General features: G+C 43.2%; 1 protein-coding gene across 9 annotated transcripts in view; it reads left to right on the top strand.

The window, feature by feature from the left end:
* Window positions 1-19,069, top strand: part of ASXL2 (ASXL transcriptional regulator 2) — a 138,317-nt gene that overhangs the window by 44,391 nt on the left and 74,857 nt on the right. For 7 of the 9 annotated variants that reach the window (XM_026080203.1, XM_026080201.1, XM_026080208.1 and 4 more), the window contains 2 exons: window positions 8,241-8,349; window positions 14,985-15,144. In XM_026080203.1, the coding sequence (XP_025935988.1) occupies window positions 8,241-8,349; window positions 14,985-15,144 (269 nt within the window). Of the gene's footprint in view, window positions 1-8,240; window positions 8,350-9,550; window positions 10,532-10,887; window positions 11,155-14,984; window positions 15,145-19,069 lie in introns of all 9 variants that reach the window. The other 2 variants (XM_026080210.1, XM_026080209.1) reach the window with 2 other exon arrangements.

Here is a 19,069-nt window from a genome sequence, read left to right as displayed (position 1 = left end):
ACAGTAGGTCCCGTGGCAGAAAGGGAGCTATTGGGCGCACCGCTGAAACCTGCGGGACTCTAATGATGTGCACACGTCAATAAATGCTGTAAACTCTCCAAACCATGCTAAAAACAGAGCTTTACTGTGTAGTAACCTTTTGGCAGCCATGCACACCCTGCATGTTGTTCGGAGCGCAGTTATTTTGAAGTTCAGATACCGCACACTTAAAATTTTCAGGGCTTCAGTCCGGTATCTTGTCCACACGTGACTGAACAAAAATGTCTCAGTCGCACCTTGTTCTCAAATCAGAACAAATCGGCTGTATTTCTGTGCGAGCTAAGGAACAAGGCTGCTCTGGCAGGGTCCCGTAGTGTGGCCTGAAAGCGGAGAGGAAGCACCACCTCCTGCCTTCCAGGGAACGGGCAGCCGCTCACAGCAGCCCTGTCTCATCTTAACCTTGTGCGCGTTTACCTGCGCTCACAAACCTCTGCTCCTGCTCAGTTTGAAGCAGCTTTGAATTTTATGTGGAATGTAAAATGCCACGATTTAATGAAGGTTTAAATTTGGCAGTCCTCAGAAGGAAAAATCGTTATGTACGTGTCTGCCTGAAAGTCAAATACCGCAGAGCAACGCTCGGAGGGGCGAGAACCCGGATTGACTGGCCTTATAACCTACCGTTTAAGTACAAAGATTATTACTAAATTAAGTACAAAGATGATTACTAAACCGGTTTAGCCCTTTCAGCAGCCCAGTGAAATAAGTAAGGAACATGCCCATGCTTCAGGCAGAGTAACTATCGCTTACGCGGGATGATCACTTTTTGAGATCAATTTTCTGATTCTTTAATGAAATGAAAGTCATGATACAGAATATTTTAATGTTTAAAATTGAATAAATATTTGGAAGCTGCTGAAAACCTTTGACTTGTTTGGTCAGCAATATATAAAATATAGTTCATATAGCAGCCACTAGTGAAACAGGTTTATAAATTCTGGTAAATCTGTTAAATTGAAAAATTTTTAACTGGGAAGTCGGTGTTAGAAGGGAATAATTCCTAAAACGCGGTATTCAGTGGGAAGCAATGCTGTTGAGAACAGCAGTCTTATCAGTCAGTTCACAGCGCTAGGTAGTCACGTGGTAAGTATTAATGGGTCCTTGTGTTGGACCTATCTCTTATTTAAACAGCAGCTGTCAAGGAAAATACTTTGTGCTGTGTTTTTGATACCTGTGTGTGCGCTTAAACCATTTCTTTTGCTTTTGATAAAGCCAGTTTTGAATGGATGGACATGCTGCTTCCTAGGGTTTTTTTTCTTTTTTTTTCTTTCCCCACCCCCAAGCTGAAATGCATTGCAAATAAGGAGGATAATACGTGATTTAGGTGGGAAAGTAATATGGTTTAAAATGTCAAGCAGCGAACAAAGCACTGTTTCCTGGTGTTCATGATGAAGATCCTAGATCTAGGCAATAGGATTGGGATTATGCTCCTTGCATTGGCGCAGCGAGTCCTGTTTATACTGAGTTTGCTGCCAGCCTTTTGGCAGACTTTCAGAAGGTCCATGCTATTTTAGCTGCTTAAAGTAAAAATCAGGAAGATTCAATATGCAGTAATAACACCAAGGAAAAACTAATCCTGGTAAACGTTGTTGTAGCTATTGGCATCTTCTGAACTGTTGCAAATATACTTTTTCTTACCTTAATGTAAGCTCACTTCAATGAACAAAGCCAATGGTTAACTTCAGCTGAGGCAAGCACAGTTTATTAGTCTAAAACTTTGTTCCGATTTGAACCATCCCTGGAAGTATTGTGTGCATAAATGAAAATGCAGCTAAGAATAGTAAAAGCATATACGTGCCAGTGGATGCGTGCACCTGAAAGGTCATCGGCTGAAAAATGTTTGCCTAGAAGCAGCAAAGGCACGCTGCCACCGTAAGAGGTTGAACACTGCAGCACCGCTTCATCCTCCGCGGTTTTGCTTGGAGGAATAGTTCTGCCGTTCGTGATGAACTGTAGTAGGAATGCTTCTCTTGAAGCCATGGAAACTACCTTACGTGTTAGGAACGTGTAACCCGTCTACAGATAACCGGAAAAAGGCTTTGGCCACCGAGCCAAGTACTTGTCTAATGCTTCTGGCATGTGATTTTTGACAAGACACCAGTAACTTTCTGGAAGTGGGGGATGTCTCAGGAAATTATTCTCCACCCAAGGAATTTATCCTGTTGTTGTGAGGAAAATTCTTTTGTGATCAGGAAAGTGATCTATTAAAGCAGGAACTACCAAAACATCTGAATATATATCTAAAAATGGCTTGCATTTTTTTGACAGTCAAAGCTGCGGTATCTCGATTGCGTGTATAACATCTTTTAAGTGTACAAATGAGATTCAGTATGAAAACAGTATAGTTAAATCCAGCTAACTTTTGAGGGGCAAGGGGAAAGTCCCTCTAACATTAACGTTAAGTGAGTTATAAGGGAGGATGAGCCTGGTAAACTGAGCTTCGCTCGTCCCTTTGTTTGAAGTGTGAAATAAAGCAAGAACTGAAGCTGCTCCAGCTGATCAGTAAAAGAAGCAATGTGTGAATGAAGCAGCTGCAGTGAAGCTTTCCTTAGATACCCGGTTTCAAACCGCTCTGCCAGCTCTTCACAAAACCTGCTGGCTGGATTATTTTTGTGCTACGTCTCAGATATGCATGTCTAACATGAAGTAATGCTGTGTTTCTCACATTATTTGCTTAGTCCACTTAAAAGTCTTCAAGGGTTGAAAAACTGTTGCTGGAAGGAGTACTAGAGCTCTGCTTTATTAGCTGTAAAAAAATATAGGCTGTTACATGTTTTCATTTTAATAAAACAATTATGCATAATTTTTCATATAGTAGCTATTTCTTGGGGAAACCTTAGCAGTTCAGTGAAATCATAAGTTTATTCTGTCTAGATGAAGTATCTTCATTCAACTGCCTTGGTTTATATAAAAAGCTTCTAGCTGGATGCCATAGAACTAAATTTAGTGTTGTACCTACTACTCTTTTTAAAAAAGAAAAAAAAAAGGGGGCACCTTGCACCACCAGATAAGAACATCACAAACTACTGTTAGTAGAAGAAAATGTCGTTCTGATTCATAAGCCTTCCCTTGTTTCCAAAACAAAAAAACAAACCAAAAAAAACCCTACACATGATACCAAAGGAGCTCGTGAAGGGGTCACAGAAGACTATTTTTCAAAGCACGCTGAAAATCTGTGTGTGTTCTTAAACTGCTGGTGTGTGGAATACTTGCACGTTTATTTGTAGTGATTTGAGAGTGGCTCTGTGCTTTTAATACCGCCACTTGCACCCAATTGCCAGCGCCCGCACAAAAGATGTGCGGGGTAAATGCAAGGTGGCGGCGCGGTTCCTGTGCGGCGCCGCGGGGCTGGACCAGCTTTGCTGCCTTCCAGCACCACCTCGCAGCAGCTCCCGCGGGCATCGGTGCTGCTGCTGGGGTGCGAGAGCAGGGGGGGTCTGAGAGAGAACTGGGGAAAGCGGAAACGCAAGGCAGTGGGAAAAGACAAAAATGGTCTTAACTCATTTTTTGAGATTTTTTTGGATGGAAATTGAGGAGTGGGGGAGGGAAGGAACCACAACTCTCCTTGAAGGGGGCATTAAGGAACTAGTTATGAACTAGTTATGAACAGTTATGAACTAGTTGTGTCAGGGTGTTGCTGAACTCCACGTCATATTTTCTGAAGACTCACCATGAATTCTGTTTTGAGGCCTCCAAAACGACTTTCATGTTAACGGTCACATTAACAGAACCTAACGATCAGCAGTATCAGAGGCTGACCCATGGCTCTAAATGCAGAGCAATATGGATTTTGGAGGGGGAATATAGAAGGGCTTGAAGTGAAATGGTGGTTAATGATGAGTCTGGAGCAGGCTAAAGCACAGAAATTTGTCTTTCATTTCTCATGCTTCTCTCCCTGCTGTTTTTGAGATGGAATGACAGGAACTGTCAAAAGCAGTTAATGAGCTGGCATGTCCTCAGCAAAAGGAGGAGATGGCCTTCATTATAGAAAGCTATAGAAAAACAGCATAATAGCATCGGGTTTCTAAGGCTGGTAGGCTGGGTACAAAAACAGTTGGAAAAACAATATATTAATGTTACGGTTGTGAGCAAAGGGCAGTAAAGCACAAGAAAAAGGTGAAATCTTTCTATTAAGAGCAGAATGTTTCATCTCTTGGAAATGCAGCTAATGCCTCCACGCACGTTCATTTGTTAGTAAACTGTCAGAACTGGGAATCAAGGGTTATAATAACGTCTTTTATCAAGGAAGAATACCTAAAGCATTTTTTTTCTGGTGATTCAGGCAAGTTTGATGCAACCCCGCTTGTTAGGACGTTACTGGAACTGGTGTGAGCACCTCAACTTGTTTTCAGATATATTTCATTCCTAGGCCCCTACCACCATGCCGGGTATTTTTTTTCAATTTAGAGGTTTGTGCGTCAAATCAAGACCTGGGTCAATGAAGTTGGAAGCTGCTGTTTAGGCAGCTCATGTAACCCAGCAGCCATGAAACTTCTTCTGGAGGTGGTGCCTGTCCAGGGCTCTGCGTTGCCTCCTGGGAGGGTCTCAAGCCCGGGCGCTGCCCCTGGACAAACCATTGCTGGTATAGGGAGGGTTCAAGCGCTCAGCAGTAGTCACTCACAGAGGCAGAAGGGATGTCATAGGACATGAAGACCATACATTTCATACCCAAATTGAACCCTGTTTTTTGAAGGTTAGGTGGGATTTGTCAGCTGATGTTAATCTCTAAAACTTTCTCAATAAGATTCATTAAAGGCCGGAATAGTGTTAGCCTTGTGCCAGCTTTCCAAAAGAATGTGCAGAGGAAGGCAAGTAACTATAGACATGTCAACATGAGAAAAAAATATGGCAAAAATAATGGAAAGTTATTAAATGACTGAATCAATTAAATAGGGATAGCGTAAATGCTAGTCAGGATAGCTTTTGTAAAGATAATTCCAGCTAAGATTTCATTTCTTAGTGAGATTCCAGGTTTTATAAAGATGACTGTGTAACTTTGCTTAGATTTTTGTAAAATGCTTGACTTAACATTACTTGATATTTTGATATGATATGATTAAAAAAAAAACCATAATGAAGCAAAGGTCATGTGCGTGTTAGATTTCTTGTCGGCATCTGAGACCTTTGCTGAATATGGGAGCACTTCAGTAGGTTCAATAGGTTTAGTGTTGTTCTGTATGTTTTTAGTGATCTGGAGAAAATACAAAATTCTGATAATTTTCTAGATGCAACGGTTGGAGGAATGATGCTGAGCAGCGATGGGAGAATGACAGGGGTATTGTTATATTGCCGGATGAAGCTGGAGCTGTATAAGCTACACTTGCACGCAGTTAAATGCGGAAACCACGTATATAGGAGCAAAGAATGTGGGTTTTACGTGGAGAAGGGAGGGCTGTATCCTGGAAAGCGATGTCTTTAAAAAGAATTTGGGGTTGCTGTAGCAAATCAGACTAAATTTTACCTTCCAGGGCAATCCTGTGGCTTTCTAGCGAAGAGGATTAGGGTTGTGGAAGTGCTCTGTCTCCCTGGCGAGGCTAACGCAAGAGCAGTGCTTCCTAGTTCTGTCGCCCGCGTTTTTAGAAGATGCTGCACAGCTTGAGAAGGTCTAAATAGAAGCGTAGGAATGACTCGAAGAGTGCGAGTGGTGGGGAGCATTAAGCTAAGATCTGTTTTTGGCAGGGGGAAGTCGAGGAGGTCACGGGGTTGATTCCTGTGTGTAAATATGCTTAGGAGAAACTTATGTTCAGCGCTGAGGATTCTGGCTGCAATTTAAAGCTAAACAAGCTATATCTGAAGACAGACACAAATTCTGAACGGAGATCAAAACAAACTGTTCATGTCACTGATTTTTCTCTTTTGCGTCAGGATTTGTTGTCTTCCTGAAAGATGAGCTTTAGCCAGAGAAGTCACTGGGTCAGTGTGAGCAAGGGAATGGAACTGAACTTTACGGTATGGGAAGCAGAATGAGTTGATGGTCCCTGCCGCCGTCGAAAGCTAGTGCCGGTGGGTTTCCTTGAGCGTGAGCCTCCAAGGACTGGCCAGTCTAAGCTGTCCACCAAAGCAATCCGATAAGCTTTGGACTTGGATTTAAAAAATTTCTTCCTCATCACCATTGCCATTAGTATTTATCGACAGATGATACTGGCAAAAACTCAGGAAACATGAGGTAACTGCAGAAGAGAGATGTACTATTTATACTTAATATGGTAAACTCAGAACAACACAACTGCTGTTCTGCCTTGATTTGGACATATGTTCACTCAGTTATGTCACATTCATTTTGACTTTACTAAAGCTAATTGCAATCAGCAGTGTCTGGCGACGCAAAGTTTATGCTGAGGCACTGATTTGGGGAGGGAAGAACGGGAAAGCAGTACCGCTGCACCGTGGTATTTAGTACCGTGAGGCTGTTTTCTGGCCCTTGGACAGAATCGTAGAATAACTGAAGGCGAAGGGACCACTAGAGGTCATCTGGTCTGACCTGCTGCTGGCATGTGGTTCGTATCTGACTCTAAATCCTCCCCTCCTCTGCCCCCGTGGGGTGACCGTATAGCCCTCCCTCACCCTGCGCAACGTCTGCCAGCTGGGGATGGCCCTGACCCTGGACGGTGCCCAGCTGTTGTCTGGCGAGAGCTAGTTGCTGCAGGCTAAAGCCACGCTGAAATCCTGCTCGTGGTGGGACGGTTGCACGCATTGCTCAGGCACGTGCCCTGGCCCTGTTTCGTTTCGGTATAATCATAGATCTCCTATAAAGGAATGTGTTTAAATACTTCCTGAAGCGTTTTTCTCACCTGCCAACAGCAAGTAACCTGCAAATTGCAGAGTGTCTGATGCTGCGTTGGAGCATCTGCTGCAGGCACGGGGCGGGAGCTGGGGCTCCGGTCCCACCGGTGGTCCTGCGGCAGGTGCCCCGCTCCGCTTCTCACCGGCCTCCTCGGAACGCAAGTCCTTAGGACAGGGACTGGTTCCTCAGTGTATGTTTGCACAGTAGTTAGCACAGATGGGATTAGGTCTAGCAATATAAATATTAGCAGTCCTCTTCTAACTATATTTTTCATGCCATTTGTGAGCCGCCTCATCTAGACTGCACGTTCTTGCGTGGTCTCTTAGCTGTATGTTCATCTATCACCCATGCAGGAGAGGCCGGCTCTATTTCAGGATGCTGGCTTCTGCTGAACTAGAAATTAGTAATTCAGCTAAGCTGTTTTACTGCTAGTGCATGTAACTTGCAGTGCATTGGTTCTGCCTGAATTGTCAGAGGTCTGTACTGTTCCTCGCATTATTTCCATTTTCCTGCAAATGCTCGAGGCTTGTTTCACTACTTCTGAGCCAGATTTGTTTAAGTATTTGGAGCAAAACTTACTACAAACAACAACAACAAACTCCTGTTCTATCTTCTGCTTTGGAATTGTCAGTCAATCTGGCGATTCTGTTTCCAGCCTCTGCGATGGGGTGTTGGAAGGTGAAAATGTCTCAGTCTCACAGCTACTGCGTAGGAGTTGTGCTAGATATCCAAATGTTTTACAAACGAGCGTGCATATTTAATAGAGGGTGTGATTCGGAACAAAAGTCATCTGACACTCTCTTGCCCTGTCCAGCTGATTTTTGCTTCCTTCATATTTACAGCAGGATGGGGAAAAAAACTTACCAACATGGGTAAAAAGACGGATCTTCTGTTTCAGGTCTTAAGGCTGGGGTTGAAGACCAAAGCCCTGTTCAGAAAGTTGGCAACATTTCATAGTTCATTTCCATTCCTTATCTCACAACCCTTGTTTGATTATATTGCTTTTCTTTTTTTGCAAAAAGACTTCACATGTCTCTGCATTCAGTAGTTAGCTCACAACAGATCTGCTCTAAATTTCAGAGTATCAACTCTGAGAATTTATAGCTTTAAAAATGTGTGACCATTCTGAGGCTTTGCAAAGAAGTATTGGAGTGTTAAGCTTGGGATTTTTTGGTTTGCTTTTTCTGGGACTGGGACATTGCTACATTAGACTGGTCTTACTATTGCTTATTAGGGCAACTTCAAATTGTATTCTCTCTGGGATCTCTCTGATTTGGGATCTTTCCACCTTTGCGTGCTTGATGGTCAGGTGCGGGGCCATTAATGTCTCCCAGCAAAAGACTAATATCAACCAAGTAAACAGTCCCTAGAACTGTTCTTGCAACATGCTTAGGAATTAATCTTGTGTTTTTATTTTCAGTGGGACTTCTCCTCTTGCATGCCTGAATGCTATGTTACATACAAACTCCCGAGGGGAAGAGGGCATTTTCTATAAGGTCCCAGGGCGAATGGGAGTGTACACTCTGAAGGTAAGTGTCTTAGCTGGAGTATTTTCTTTGAAAGCACGAGAGACTTTTAGCCATTTAAAAAAATATTGGATTAGGATAATCCTGAAGAGTGAACTGGTTTTTAGTAGCATGAATTCTAACGTAGGCTTTCCCTCCAGATGCAAACAGTGGAGTCTTCATGCTTGGCTGGAGAGCACCTGTATGCTGCAACTACAACCGAGGGTGCTATTTCTATATTCACGATCATGTAGTTTGCTGATATTAATTATTATCCCAGAAATAAAACAGCAATTAAAATTAAAATTAAATTTTTATTCTTAAAGGGGTAACTTTATCTCCACTGATATCAAACTCATATCCAGAAATGAAAATTTCCCTTATTCTATTAATATTAGACCCAAATCATCTTATCTTTCAACTGGAGAACATTTGTAGGGAAAAGGTGTGTATTTTTTTTTTTAACCTCATTAGAATCTTTAAAAATAAACTTTATTTGAAACCTTTTTGTCTAGTTAAACTACTGGAATTAACCTTGCCTGCGCTGTTTTTGTTTTTTCTGTAAATTCAAATCTGAATATCCTTTAAGATAGGATTCCTCTTACAAAGTACAGACCTCTCCAGCATAGGTGTCTCTATTGAAACCACTTTCCTCAGCTCACTCCATGCTCAATAAAGAAAAATAATAATTTCTAAGAGATTCCTCTCATCCTGAAAAGTTTAAAATGTCTGAGAAATTGTACTTTAGTGAAGAAGTGCCTGTGCGACTGTGTTGTTTCTCAGGAGACTCAGCTGAGAGTTGCCCAGATAAAGATGTCCTCATTGTCATTATCAGAAGTTAATTAAGTTGAACCCCATTCTCACTGCCTCTACCTATCTTCCTACTGCCGGAAGCGAAAAAGCACATTATTTGCTTCTTAAGTGCTTGTATATAACGTGACAGCAAAGGAGCTTGCATGCCATCGGAGTAAAACATCTTTAGAGCTTCCAAAAATTCCATTGCAAGACATAGTGCAAACTTATTTCGAACAGCATTTTAGCAAATAGACTTTGAACTGATTTCAGTGCATCTAAGTCAAAGTACGTAAAACAGTCTGTATCTTAAAAGTACATTTTATTAAAACAATATTAGAGATGTAACCAACAATGAAGGGAATGTAGTTATCTGTGTGGTTTGGCTTGCTGATAAACTGGACTCATTCTTATACACTTCATTTCATTACAGGAAAGCGTTACGTTTTATATTTTAGGAATAAAGAATGCAGACCCTAAATCCGGATTGGGAAAGGAGTATTTTGTCAGAAGGTTATGACTCCAAAAAGGATTTAGAGTTTTTAGTACACAAGTAGTAGAGCAATTGCCTTTGAATTCGCAGTGTGATGATGTGGCAAAACTGTGCTGAAAAGTTTTGAAAAAGAAGAAAATAATTCAAGATGAGAAAAAAATTCCTTTTGAAAGATAGAGAGCTCATTGTTAGTGGTGTAAAGCCTGGGTAGACCCAATGTCTAGATGTTGAGTCTAAGCAAAGTTGAACCGAAAATAAGTATGCATTTTGAGCAACAAAACAAACTATCGAAGTTACTGTAGTAGTTCAGTTTGCTTATTTTCCTCATGAGATCTTAAAGTCAAAACTGATCATCTTTCTTATTGTTAAGATTCAGCTAAGCTCCAAGGTTGTTTAACTCAATGTAGGAGTAACTTGCTAAAATGTAATAGTCTGCATTAACTAGAGGGCTAGACTAGCTGAGTGGATATTGCGTCCTGCGTATCTAGAGGTGCAGCAGTTTTGTTGTGATCCTCCATTCATTGGAACTGTGCAATCTGAATGCGGTAACCTTCGTGGAGTGGCAAGAAACTGGAAGTACGCCGAGCAAGAGGGAGTCGTTCAGTCCTGTTACACCGTTCTCAGCTCCCCTTTGCCATGTTCAGTCCCTGCATAGTGCCCGGAGCAGCCTGGAAACTGTAAAGATGATGTATTTAATGAGAAATGCTGCGGCGGCTGCATGATTAATGATGCATGATTAATAAAGCATGGTGGCTTATGTAGCAATCAGAAAGCTTTGAACAGCGCAGATGACCATTCCTCAAGGAATATCAAACATCTCGTTTATGTGGCAATGCAATGAATGAGAGCCAGGTGTCCAGTAAATCATACTTCCTAAAAATAAACAAATAAAAAAATAGAAAGCTTATAATAAAATACTTGGTGAGTAAAACAAAGTTGCATTTACATTTTTGCTGGCTCACTGAACTGGATTATTGTATTGTTGAACTGGACAGGAAAGAGACTAGTAGAGTGTCAGGATCTTCCTTTGATTCTTATTTAGACTTGGTGATAAAGGTATGTAAAACAGATGAGAAAAACTTTACCAAGAAAGCTGTAAGTTCTGGGAAATAATGTTCAAAGGATTAAGTGTTTCTGGAGGTTCTTGCTCAGTACTTGTGGCCAGGAGATGCTCTAGAAGAGAGTTCTTAATGGTAGCTAGGAATTGAAATAAATTTCAAAGTTAACTCTTATTAATGTTGATTTGTTGTTCCTCTCTTTTGTCACTTTGTCTCCAGCTTTGCTATCAAGTGCCTAATCATCTACTTTCCCCAGACTCTGTCCAATTATAGTAGTCAGAAGTGATCTGAAATGCCCCAAGCGCTCCATTGCTCGGAGCGGCGAGCCCCTTTATGGTGGTGAGCAGGTACCCTCTCAACACGCATCGGGTAAGACGTGGTTTGCAAGTCAGGAAGTAGGACCGCTTTTCCTGCTAAGCGGCAAAGGTCTGTTGAGGACTGGCAGTGTTGGATCCTGAGTTGATGAAAAGGATTCTCTTTTGCGAGGTAAATACCCATGTATTTTTGACTGCAGCAGGCAGGGTAAGGAGGCAACACGCAACCTGAGGCATATTCATGCCTGGCAGTAATGATGTAAACGACAAACTGGATCGTAAAATGACTGTTTCAGTGTTTTACTGGTAGGGCCAGTCTTCTTTCAGAGATAATAGCCACGCTTTCCCCGAGGAGGGGGAAAGCAAAGAGTAACATTTGTTTTGTTTAAAAATGATTAGATGTCGCAGGCTTGCTCAACTGCTGAAGTGACGTGAAACAACCCAAGTTAGCTGGCAGTGCTCCACTGGGGCAATTTTAAATCTAGAACGAAGTTGCATTTGCCCTAATAAGGATATGTTGGTCACTTTTCATACAATCTGCAGAGTCTGCTTGGTCCCCTGGGGAAAATTATTTCCAAGTATTCTAAAACACTAAAGAGTAAAACAAATTACCATGACCTTTAAATATATGTAACAGAAGTGTTGAATTTCTAGTAATGTCTCACATGGTATTTTTCATGGTTTGCAAAAGCCGTGTGTGCTGCATGAGCCTTGAGGGTCTGATTTTGTTTCAGGTTATACCGGTATATACAAAAGTTCAGTCGTGCCTGGAAGAATTCACATCTTACGAGAACAATTGACATATTGAGGGTGAATAGATAAATACAAAAACTAAGTGTGATTTTGTTAAAGAAAAGGTGAAGTTCTATGTCTAAAACAGAGACATTTCTAGTAGAGCGTGTAGGAAAGATCGTCTTAAGAAAAAGATAGTGATCATGGGAGATATTTAGTGTATAATGGACAGTGAAATGCTCCCAAAGAAAAGTGAGTGGAGCAGTCAGGCAAAGCTGGTATTCTTGGCAGATCCAGACCAGGACAAGGCAAGTGGACAGGGTAAGAGAAGTAGGAGGATATGAATAGGGACAGAGAACTTGAGCTTGAAAGACAAGGTGGGATTTAGACTGAAAGTCGATGCACTGATGCTGAGAAAGTGGAGTCATTCTGGCAGGAAGTTGAGAAAGAAAAGACCAAAGAAATAAGTCAGTAGTAAAACAGAAAAATCTGAACAAAATCTGTGTGGACAGAGGAACAACTCATATTACGTGTATTCGCCTTAGACTTTTTCTCCCTTCTGAATACCTTGGTTTATCTCTTGGATTCCTCTCGTTGCTGCCATTGTGGTGTAGGTGTAAATGCTAGGTACGCGTTTACCCGAGGAGGGAGGAAGAGCGGCTACAGCTCTTCCCATCCCCATCTTTCCCCTACACTTGCACTCGGGGCAGCATGCTGGTTCCTAATCCTGTGGCCTGGCAGCAGCCATGCAGCCCCCATTGCCGCTGTGGGTCACCTCGATCCCGGCTACCACTGGCCTTGCTGCAAGGTGCGTTGTTTGGAAGTCCAGTATTTTGGTTTATTGGCCTTCATGTAGACCCCTCAGGCATTTTTATGCTTGATGACTTCCAAACGTGCTCGTGCCTGCCATCTTCATGTTTGTTGGTCCCAAAGTCATTGCTAGTGTTGAGTATGAAACAGCATCTGTCCTTATTCAGAAGATCATGTGTAGTTTTGCCTGTATGTGTTTTTCTTTTATTTCTTCCGCTCTATGCAGTGGATTTTGCTGTTTACTGGTAAACTGGAAGATTCCAGTCTGCAGGACTATTTTTAACTTTATATTTGGAGAAGTCTGTCTAGTTCCATTGTTTTTTTACAGATGCTAAAAACATCATTCTCAAAATCTTACCAGATGTGTTTATAGGACTGGAAGCTAGAAGACCGTATTTTATTTGACTATTGGGTATGGTTACTGGAAGGAGTGAGTAAAATTTTAATTATTGCAAGAAGACTCACAGAGTAACTGGGGGTTGGAAGGCACCTCTGGAGCTCGTCTGGTCCAGCCCCCCTGCTCAAGCAGGGCCACCTAGACCATGTTACCCAGGACTGTGTCCAGATGGGTTTTGAATATCTCCAGGGACGGAGACTCCACAATGTCTCTGGGCAACCTGTTCCAAAGTTTGGCTGCCTTCACCGTGAAGAAGTGTTTCCTTATGTTCAAGTGGAATTTCCTGTGTTTCAGTTTGTGCCCGTTGCCTCTCATCCTGTCACTGCGCACCACTGCGAAGTGTCTGGCCCCATCTTCCTAGCTCATTCTCAGTCAGAAATATCAGGTCAAAAGCCAGGGAAGTCCAGGTCTGCTAGCTCCTCACGTGTTCCACACTATCCGGCAGTAAATAATGGCACCTGACCCAGAGGCTTGATTCTCTCACAGCAGAAGACTTTAAAAGAAACATCTTGGAAAAAAGTCTGAACTAGGTCATATGTAATTTCCAGGTCTCCGATGACTAAAGTGATCTTTCCAAAGATTAATCTATAAAGAAGCTTTAAGGAAGAAAGTGTCAGTATTAGAAATACACAAGCTTAATTTCTTTATCAACTTTAGTTATATAAATATAAATATAAAGCTTTTTTCCTGCTTCCGGTGATACCTTACAGTATGGCTTACAGATAATTTTTTATGTGCAGTTAAAAGAACTTTATTTCTGAAGTCCAGGATGAAAATACAATTCAATCTCTAAAGCACTTAGTACTTCACCTTGCTGATGGAATAAGTCTGGAATAAATTAAAGCTTGATAACACTTGTGTCGCCTTAAGTACTTTTTGGTCTTACATGTGGAAATTAGTCATAATTCTAATTTCAGAGAAAGGACGAGAAATTAATTGACTTTGACTAAAAAGGGAAAGTTGTTTTGACTAACTTTTTCCAGTAAGTAACTAGAAGGAAATACAGGCCTTCAGGCAGAGCCTGGTTGATTGTTTTTTTTAAAAAAAAAGAAGATTCTTTCCTCTCTGAAGTACACAGATGCATTAATTTTGCCCAGCTGTTATAAATGCTATCCTCTCTGCCTTGTATATTAAACGTCTAATGTTAGTTACCTGTCTACCTAGCGAGACAGAAGTACAACGTAATTTCGGATATGCCGTCCGACGAAGCTGAGCGCGTCCGACAGACGTCGGGGGGCGAGGGGGTGAGCGTGGGAAAGGACGGGCTGCCCGGGCTGTCTGCAGGCGATGCAGTTCTTCGCAAACAGCCCGCGTGTGAGGCGTCCAGAACAGTTTTGGGCGGTAGGAGGAGGGCAGCGGTACCAACCATGCCCGAAGTCCCCATCGGCAGGAATCGGTTCGTCGGCGATGGAGGCTGAGCCGGCGCTAGAGGGCAGCGCGCGCTCAGGGCACGAACTGCCGGTGCCGAGCGGCGCTGGTCTCGCTGCTGGCTCTCCTGAGCCTGAAATCCTGCCCGGGATCGCGCCTTAACTCCAGGGAGCTGGGGGCTTTGGCAGTGCAGACATCTACACTGCACGAAAGCCGCTGCCAGGTGCGTTCCTGCAAGGAGCTGTGCCGGCGCGTCAGAGGCTGCTATGGACCTGACACGCGATGAAGCTCTCCGGGAACTGCGGGACACCGAGTTGTCAAACTGCTTTTCTTCTATCATGAACTTCAAAAATTGCCCAGCTGTCCTGTAAAGCAGACATGTATGGGAGTTGGCAGTTAGGGACAGAGAAGACAAGTACGGTGGGTGTGGAAGGAAGGGCGTACTCGTGAAAGGTGGTGATGAGGAAAGGAGAAAGACAAGGCAGCTGAAATTTAAAGTATTTTATATGGACTAGCAAAAGGTAGTGCGAGTTTTTAGGAGGCCAGAGTCTGAGCAGTTCTTACGTTGTTCTGAGGCGTAGAAAATCCGCGATCAGTGCTTAGTAAATAAAGGCAACTGCTACTTTTAAATATTCTTTAGTCGGGAGAATTTTATGTGGAGTAGGTAACTGTATTTGTGCTGCTTTCATTTGCAGAAGGATGTTCCAGACGGGTTAAAAGAGCTCTCTGATGGCTCGGAAGAAAGCAGCGACGCACAGTCAGACTCTCAGAGCTCGGAGAACAGCAGCAGCAGCAGCAGCAGCAGTGACGCTTGCAGTAACAAAGACGGGAAGAAAAGCAGATGGAAAAGGAAAGGTAATTTTCCTCTTCAGAACTGATAATTTTAACATGGTCTGTGTCTGTGAAGGACTTTGAGGTTGTTACCGATTAAATCTGTTGCCTTCTAAAGTGAAGCTGTTATAGTAGGCTAAAAGCCTGCTTTCACCAGTTGTGCCCATGGTTTAGAGCTCATGACGCAAATGCTGCTTCACTGTTAGGGGGACCAAAGGGGAAAGGTATCTGTAATTAAGTCTCTGTATTTGGGGCCTTGATAGGAGCCAGAGACCAGCATACTGTGCGTCAGACAGGAGAGCAGTGGAGTCTATTTCTTCCTGTTTTTCTCTGCCATCCCTCTTCTTTCCCAAAAAGATTGTACGGCGTAATTCTGGCCTCTTTTGGTGATTTTTGGATGCAGCGTTAACAAGGAATGAGCACAGAATCTCTGAGATTGAAAGTTTATGTGAACTGACAGTAGAATCACAGAACTGTTTATGTTGGAAGGGACATTTAAAGATCATCTAGTCCAACCCCCCTGCTTAGGCAAGGTCACCTGGAGCAGGTTGCCCAGGACCGGGTCCAGATTGCTTTCGAACATCTCCAAGGATGGAGACTCCACAACCTCTCTGGGCAACCTGTTCCAGTGCTCAGTCACCCTCACAGTAAAGAAGTTTTTCCTCATGTTCAGACGGAACTTCCTGTGTTTCTGGTTGTGCCTGTTGCCTCTTGTCCTATCACTGGGCACCAGTGAAAAGAGTCTGGCCCCATCCTCTCGACACCCTCCCTTCAGGTATTTATACTCATTGATATGATCCCCCTCAGTCTTCTCTTCTGCAGGCTGAAGGGCCCAGCTCTCTCAGCCTTTCCTCATAGGAGAGATGCTTCAGTCCTTTCGTCATCTTAGTGGCCCTTCGCTGGACTCGCTCCAGTAGCTCCATGTCTCTCTTGTACTGGGGAGCCCAGAACTGGACACAGGACTCCAGATGTGGCCTCATCAGTGCTGAGCAGAGGGACAGGATCACCTCCCTTGACCTGCTGGCGATGCTCTTCCTAATGTAACCCAGGATACCATTGGCCTTCTTTGCCACAAGGGCACATTGCTGGCCCAGCTTGTTGTCCACCAGCACTCCCAGGTCCTTCTCCGTAGAGCTGCTTTCTGGCAGGTCAACCCCCAACCTGTAGGACTCTGCACTTCCCATCACTGAACTTCATGAGGTTCCTCTCTGCCCATGTCTGCAGCCTGTCAAGGTCCCTCTGAATGGCAGCACAATCCGCTGGGGTATCAGCCATTCCTCCCAGTTTGGGATCATCAGCAGACTTGCTGAGGGGGCACTCTGTCCCTTCATCCAGGTCATTGAGGAATAGGTTGAACAGGGCTGGACCCAGTATTGACCCCTGGGGGACACCGCTAGCTACAGGCCTCCAGCTGGACATAGTGCCACTGATCACAACCCTCTGAGCCTGGCAGTTCAGCCACTTCTCAGTCCACCCCACTGGCTGCTCATTTAGCCCGCACTTCCTGAGCTTGCCTGTGAGGATGTTATGGGAGACAGTGTCGAACATTATATGGTTTTAAACTTGAAGGGGAATTCATAAAACATGTTCCTTCTAATGAGATCTTAATGTTTATGTGGAAGTATATTTATACTTTTTATTTAAAAAATTTTATATAGTATGTTACAGAATGACTGAAATAACAGGATGACGTGTGGTTTAAGAACTGAAATACGAAGGAAGAGCATTCTTAGAATGAAATGTCTAACCATGGTTAAAAAAAGTTAACCGAAACACAAAAGTAGAAAACTTGAAAGCATCAGTTTCAGTATAGATATGAAAATGGAAATTTTGCTCATCTTTGTCCGATACTGACTTTTTTTTTTTTTTTTAGGAATGGTGTTTTAGTCTTTAGCATAAAGATTGTGTTTTTGTAGGTTTTAATGCATTGAAAGTCATGAACTTTAATATTAGAAATGGGATTCTGATCGGTAGTGTTATTGACTGTTCTCCTTCTTTTCAAAATGGCTTCTCCCAAGGATTGTGTTCCTTTGTGTGAATAACTCTTAATTATTAATGAATTTAACACCAACCATCATACAAAGTCATTTTAAAAGTTCTGAAGGGAAATGACTTTCTCCTTAAGTTTCCCTTTAAGAAACTTCTGAAAAACACTATGGCATAGTGTGGGATCCATATTCCTTGTAGATGTGTTTGCTAAAGCAGGAGTGGTATTTCTGGTAATTGATTTTTAGAGCTATAGAGAATTTGAACTGCTTCCAAACAAACGGGAATTCAACCAAGCCTTTGAGGAGCCTGGATTTCACCTGTACTGGCAGATTACTGCAGCAGTGAAAATGAGATGCATGCAAATTGGGTTTTCTTTCTTGTTCAGGAAGTAAATTTCCTATGCTGAATGACTTCAATCTGCATGTTGCTCACGCAGAAACTGTTCAGATTTTTCTGTTAATTTCTCAAGTATTTAAGCAAATAAATATTTTGGAAATAATTTTCCTGATGACTGATCAGTTCTATGATCTCATATCTTATCACAGCAACTAAGGTTAGTTGGCCGCCACCAAGCAGAAGCAGCTGGTGATAGTGATTGTAGACTCCCTTCTAGGGGGACAGAGGCACCGTTCTGCTGATCCTGGTTGTCTTGGGAGGTCAGTGCTTGCCAGGAGCTCGGATCTGGAATGTTGTGGAGAGGTTGGTAGACCTCATCTGGCCTTGCAATGTTATTACCTCTTGTTGTTCATCTATGTGGGTACCATTAATACTGCCGAAGCAGACCTGGAACATATAGAGGTGGCTGATCCTCCTGATCAGGGTTCCGTGAGTAAGAACATGGGAACCCACATGGTGTTCTCCTAGGTCCTGCTGGTGAGGGGGAAAGGGCCAGGCAGGAGCAGCTGTATTGAGAATCAGCTCCTGCCTGCGCAGCTGGTGTTACCAGCAGAGTTTTGGCTTTTGTGACCATGGGATCCTTGTTGAGGAAAGAGGACTGATGGGGAGCGTTAGGATCCGTCTGACCAGGTAGGGCAAGAGCATCTTCGCCAACAGGCTTGCTAACATAGTGTGGAGGACTTTAAACTGGGTTTGTTGTGGGATGGCAATGAAAGCTGGAAGAGAAGTTTAGGTAGCAGCAGGTGGGCAGGGAGAAAGTACTTGGAGGACAGCATGATGAGGAAGGCTCTCGCACTTTCCCTGAGAAAGCAGCACTGTTGGAGACCTATCTCAAGAGACTGTAAGTGAGCACACAACATGGGAAAGAGTAGGAATTAGAAGCCTGTATGTAGTCGGAGCTATGGCGTCACTGGAATTCTGGAGACGTAATGGGGTGATTCTCATGGCTGGAGTGCTGCAAGGGATGGTACAGACTCTTTAGGAAAGACAGGCAGGGTAGGTGAGGCTGTAACGTCTCCCACTTCACTCGTCAGCAGGCCTACCTTTATTTTAGTCTTCCTTTTACCACTGAAGTGCCTGAAAAATTCCTTCTTGCTGCCTTTCACATCCCTTGCTGGTTTCAAATCCAGCTGAACTTTGGCTTTCCTAATTCCATCCCTGCATGCCCAGGCAATGCCCGTTTATTCTCTTTGGGTAGTCCAGCCCTCCTTTCCCCTTCCATACGAGGCTGCGTTAGGCAATGCCTTCTTCGCTTCAGGCTTTCTTGGCAAGATCTTCTCCCCATTCCCTGAGACTAGTGACAGAGTCTGGAGAGTGAAATGTTGTCCGTAGTAGAAGAAAGTCCATTTAGGGACTGCTTAGCAATAGGACATAATGCAAATCTGTGGGGCTTGATGGGGTCTATCCAGTGGTGCTGAGCTAGCTGGTGATGTCATTGTAAGGTCACTCTCTATCATCTTGGAAAAGTCATGACAACTGGGAGGGGTTCCTGATGACTGGAGGAAGACATCTTTCGCACCCATCTACAAAAAAGACAAATCTAGGAAAGTTCAAGCTAGTCAGC

This window comes from Apteryx rowi, unplaced genomic scaffold (assembly GCF_003343035.1).
Source record: "Apteryx rowi isolate R43461 unplaced genomic scaffold, aptRow1 scaffold_511, whole genome shotgun sequence".
Taxonomy (NCBI): domain Eukaryota; kingdom Metazoa; phylum Chordata; class Aves; order Apterygiformes; family Apterygidae; genus Apteryx; species Apteryx rowi.
This window is presented reverse-complemented; position numbering and strand designations above follow the sequence as displayed.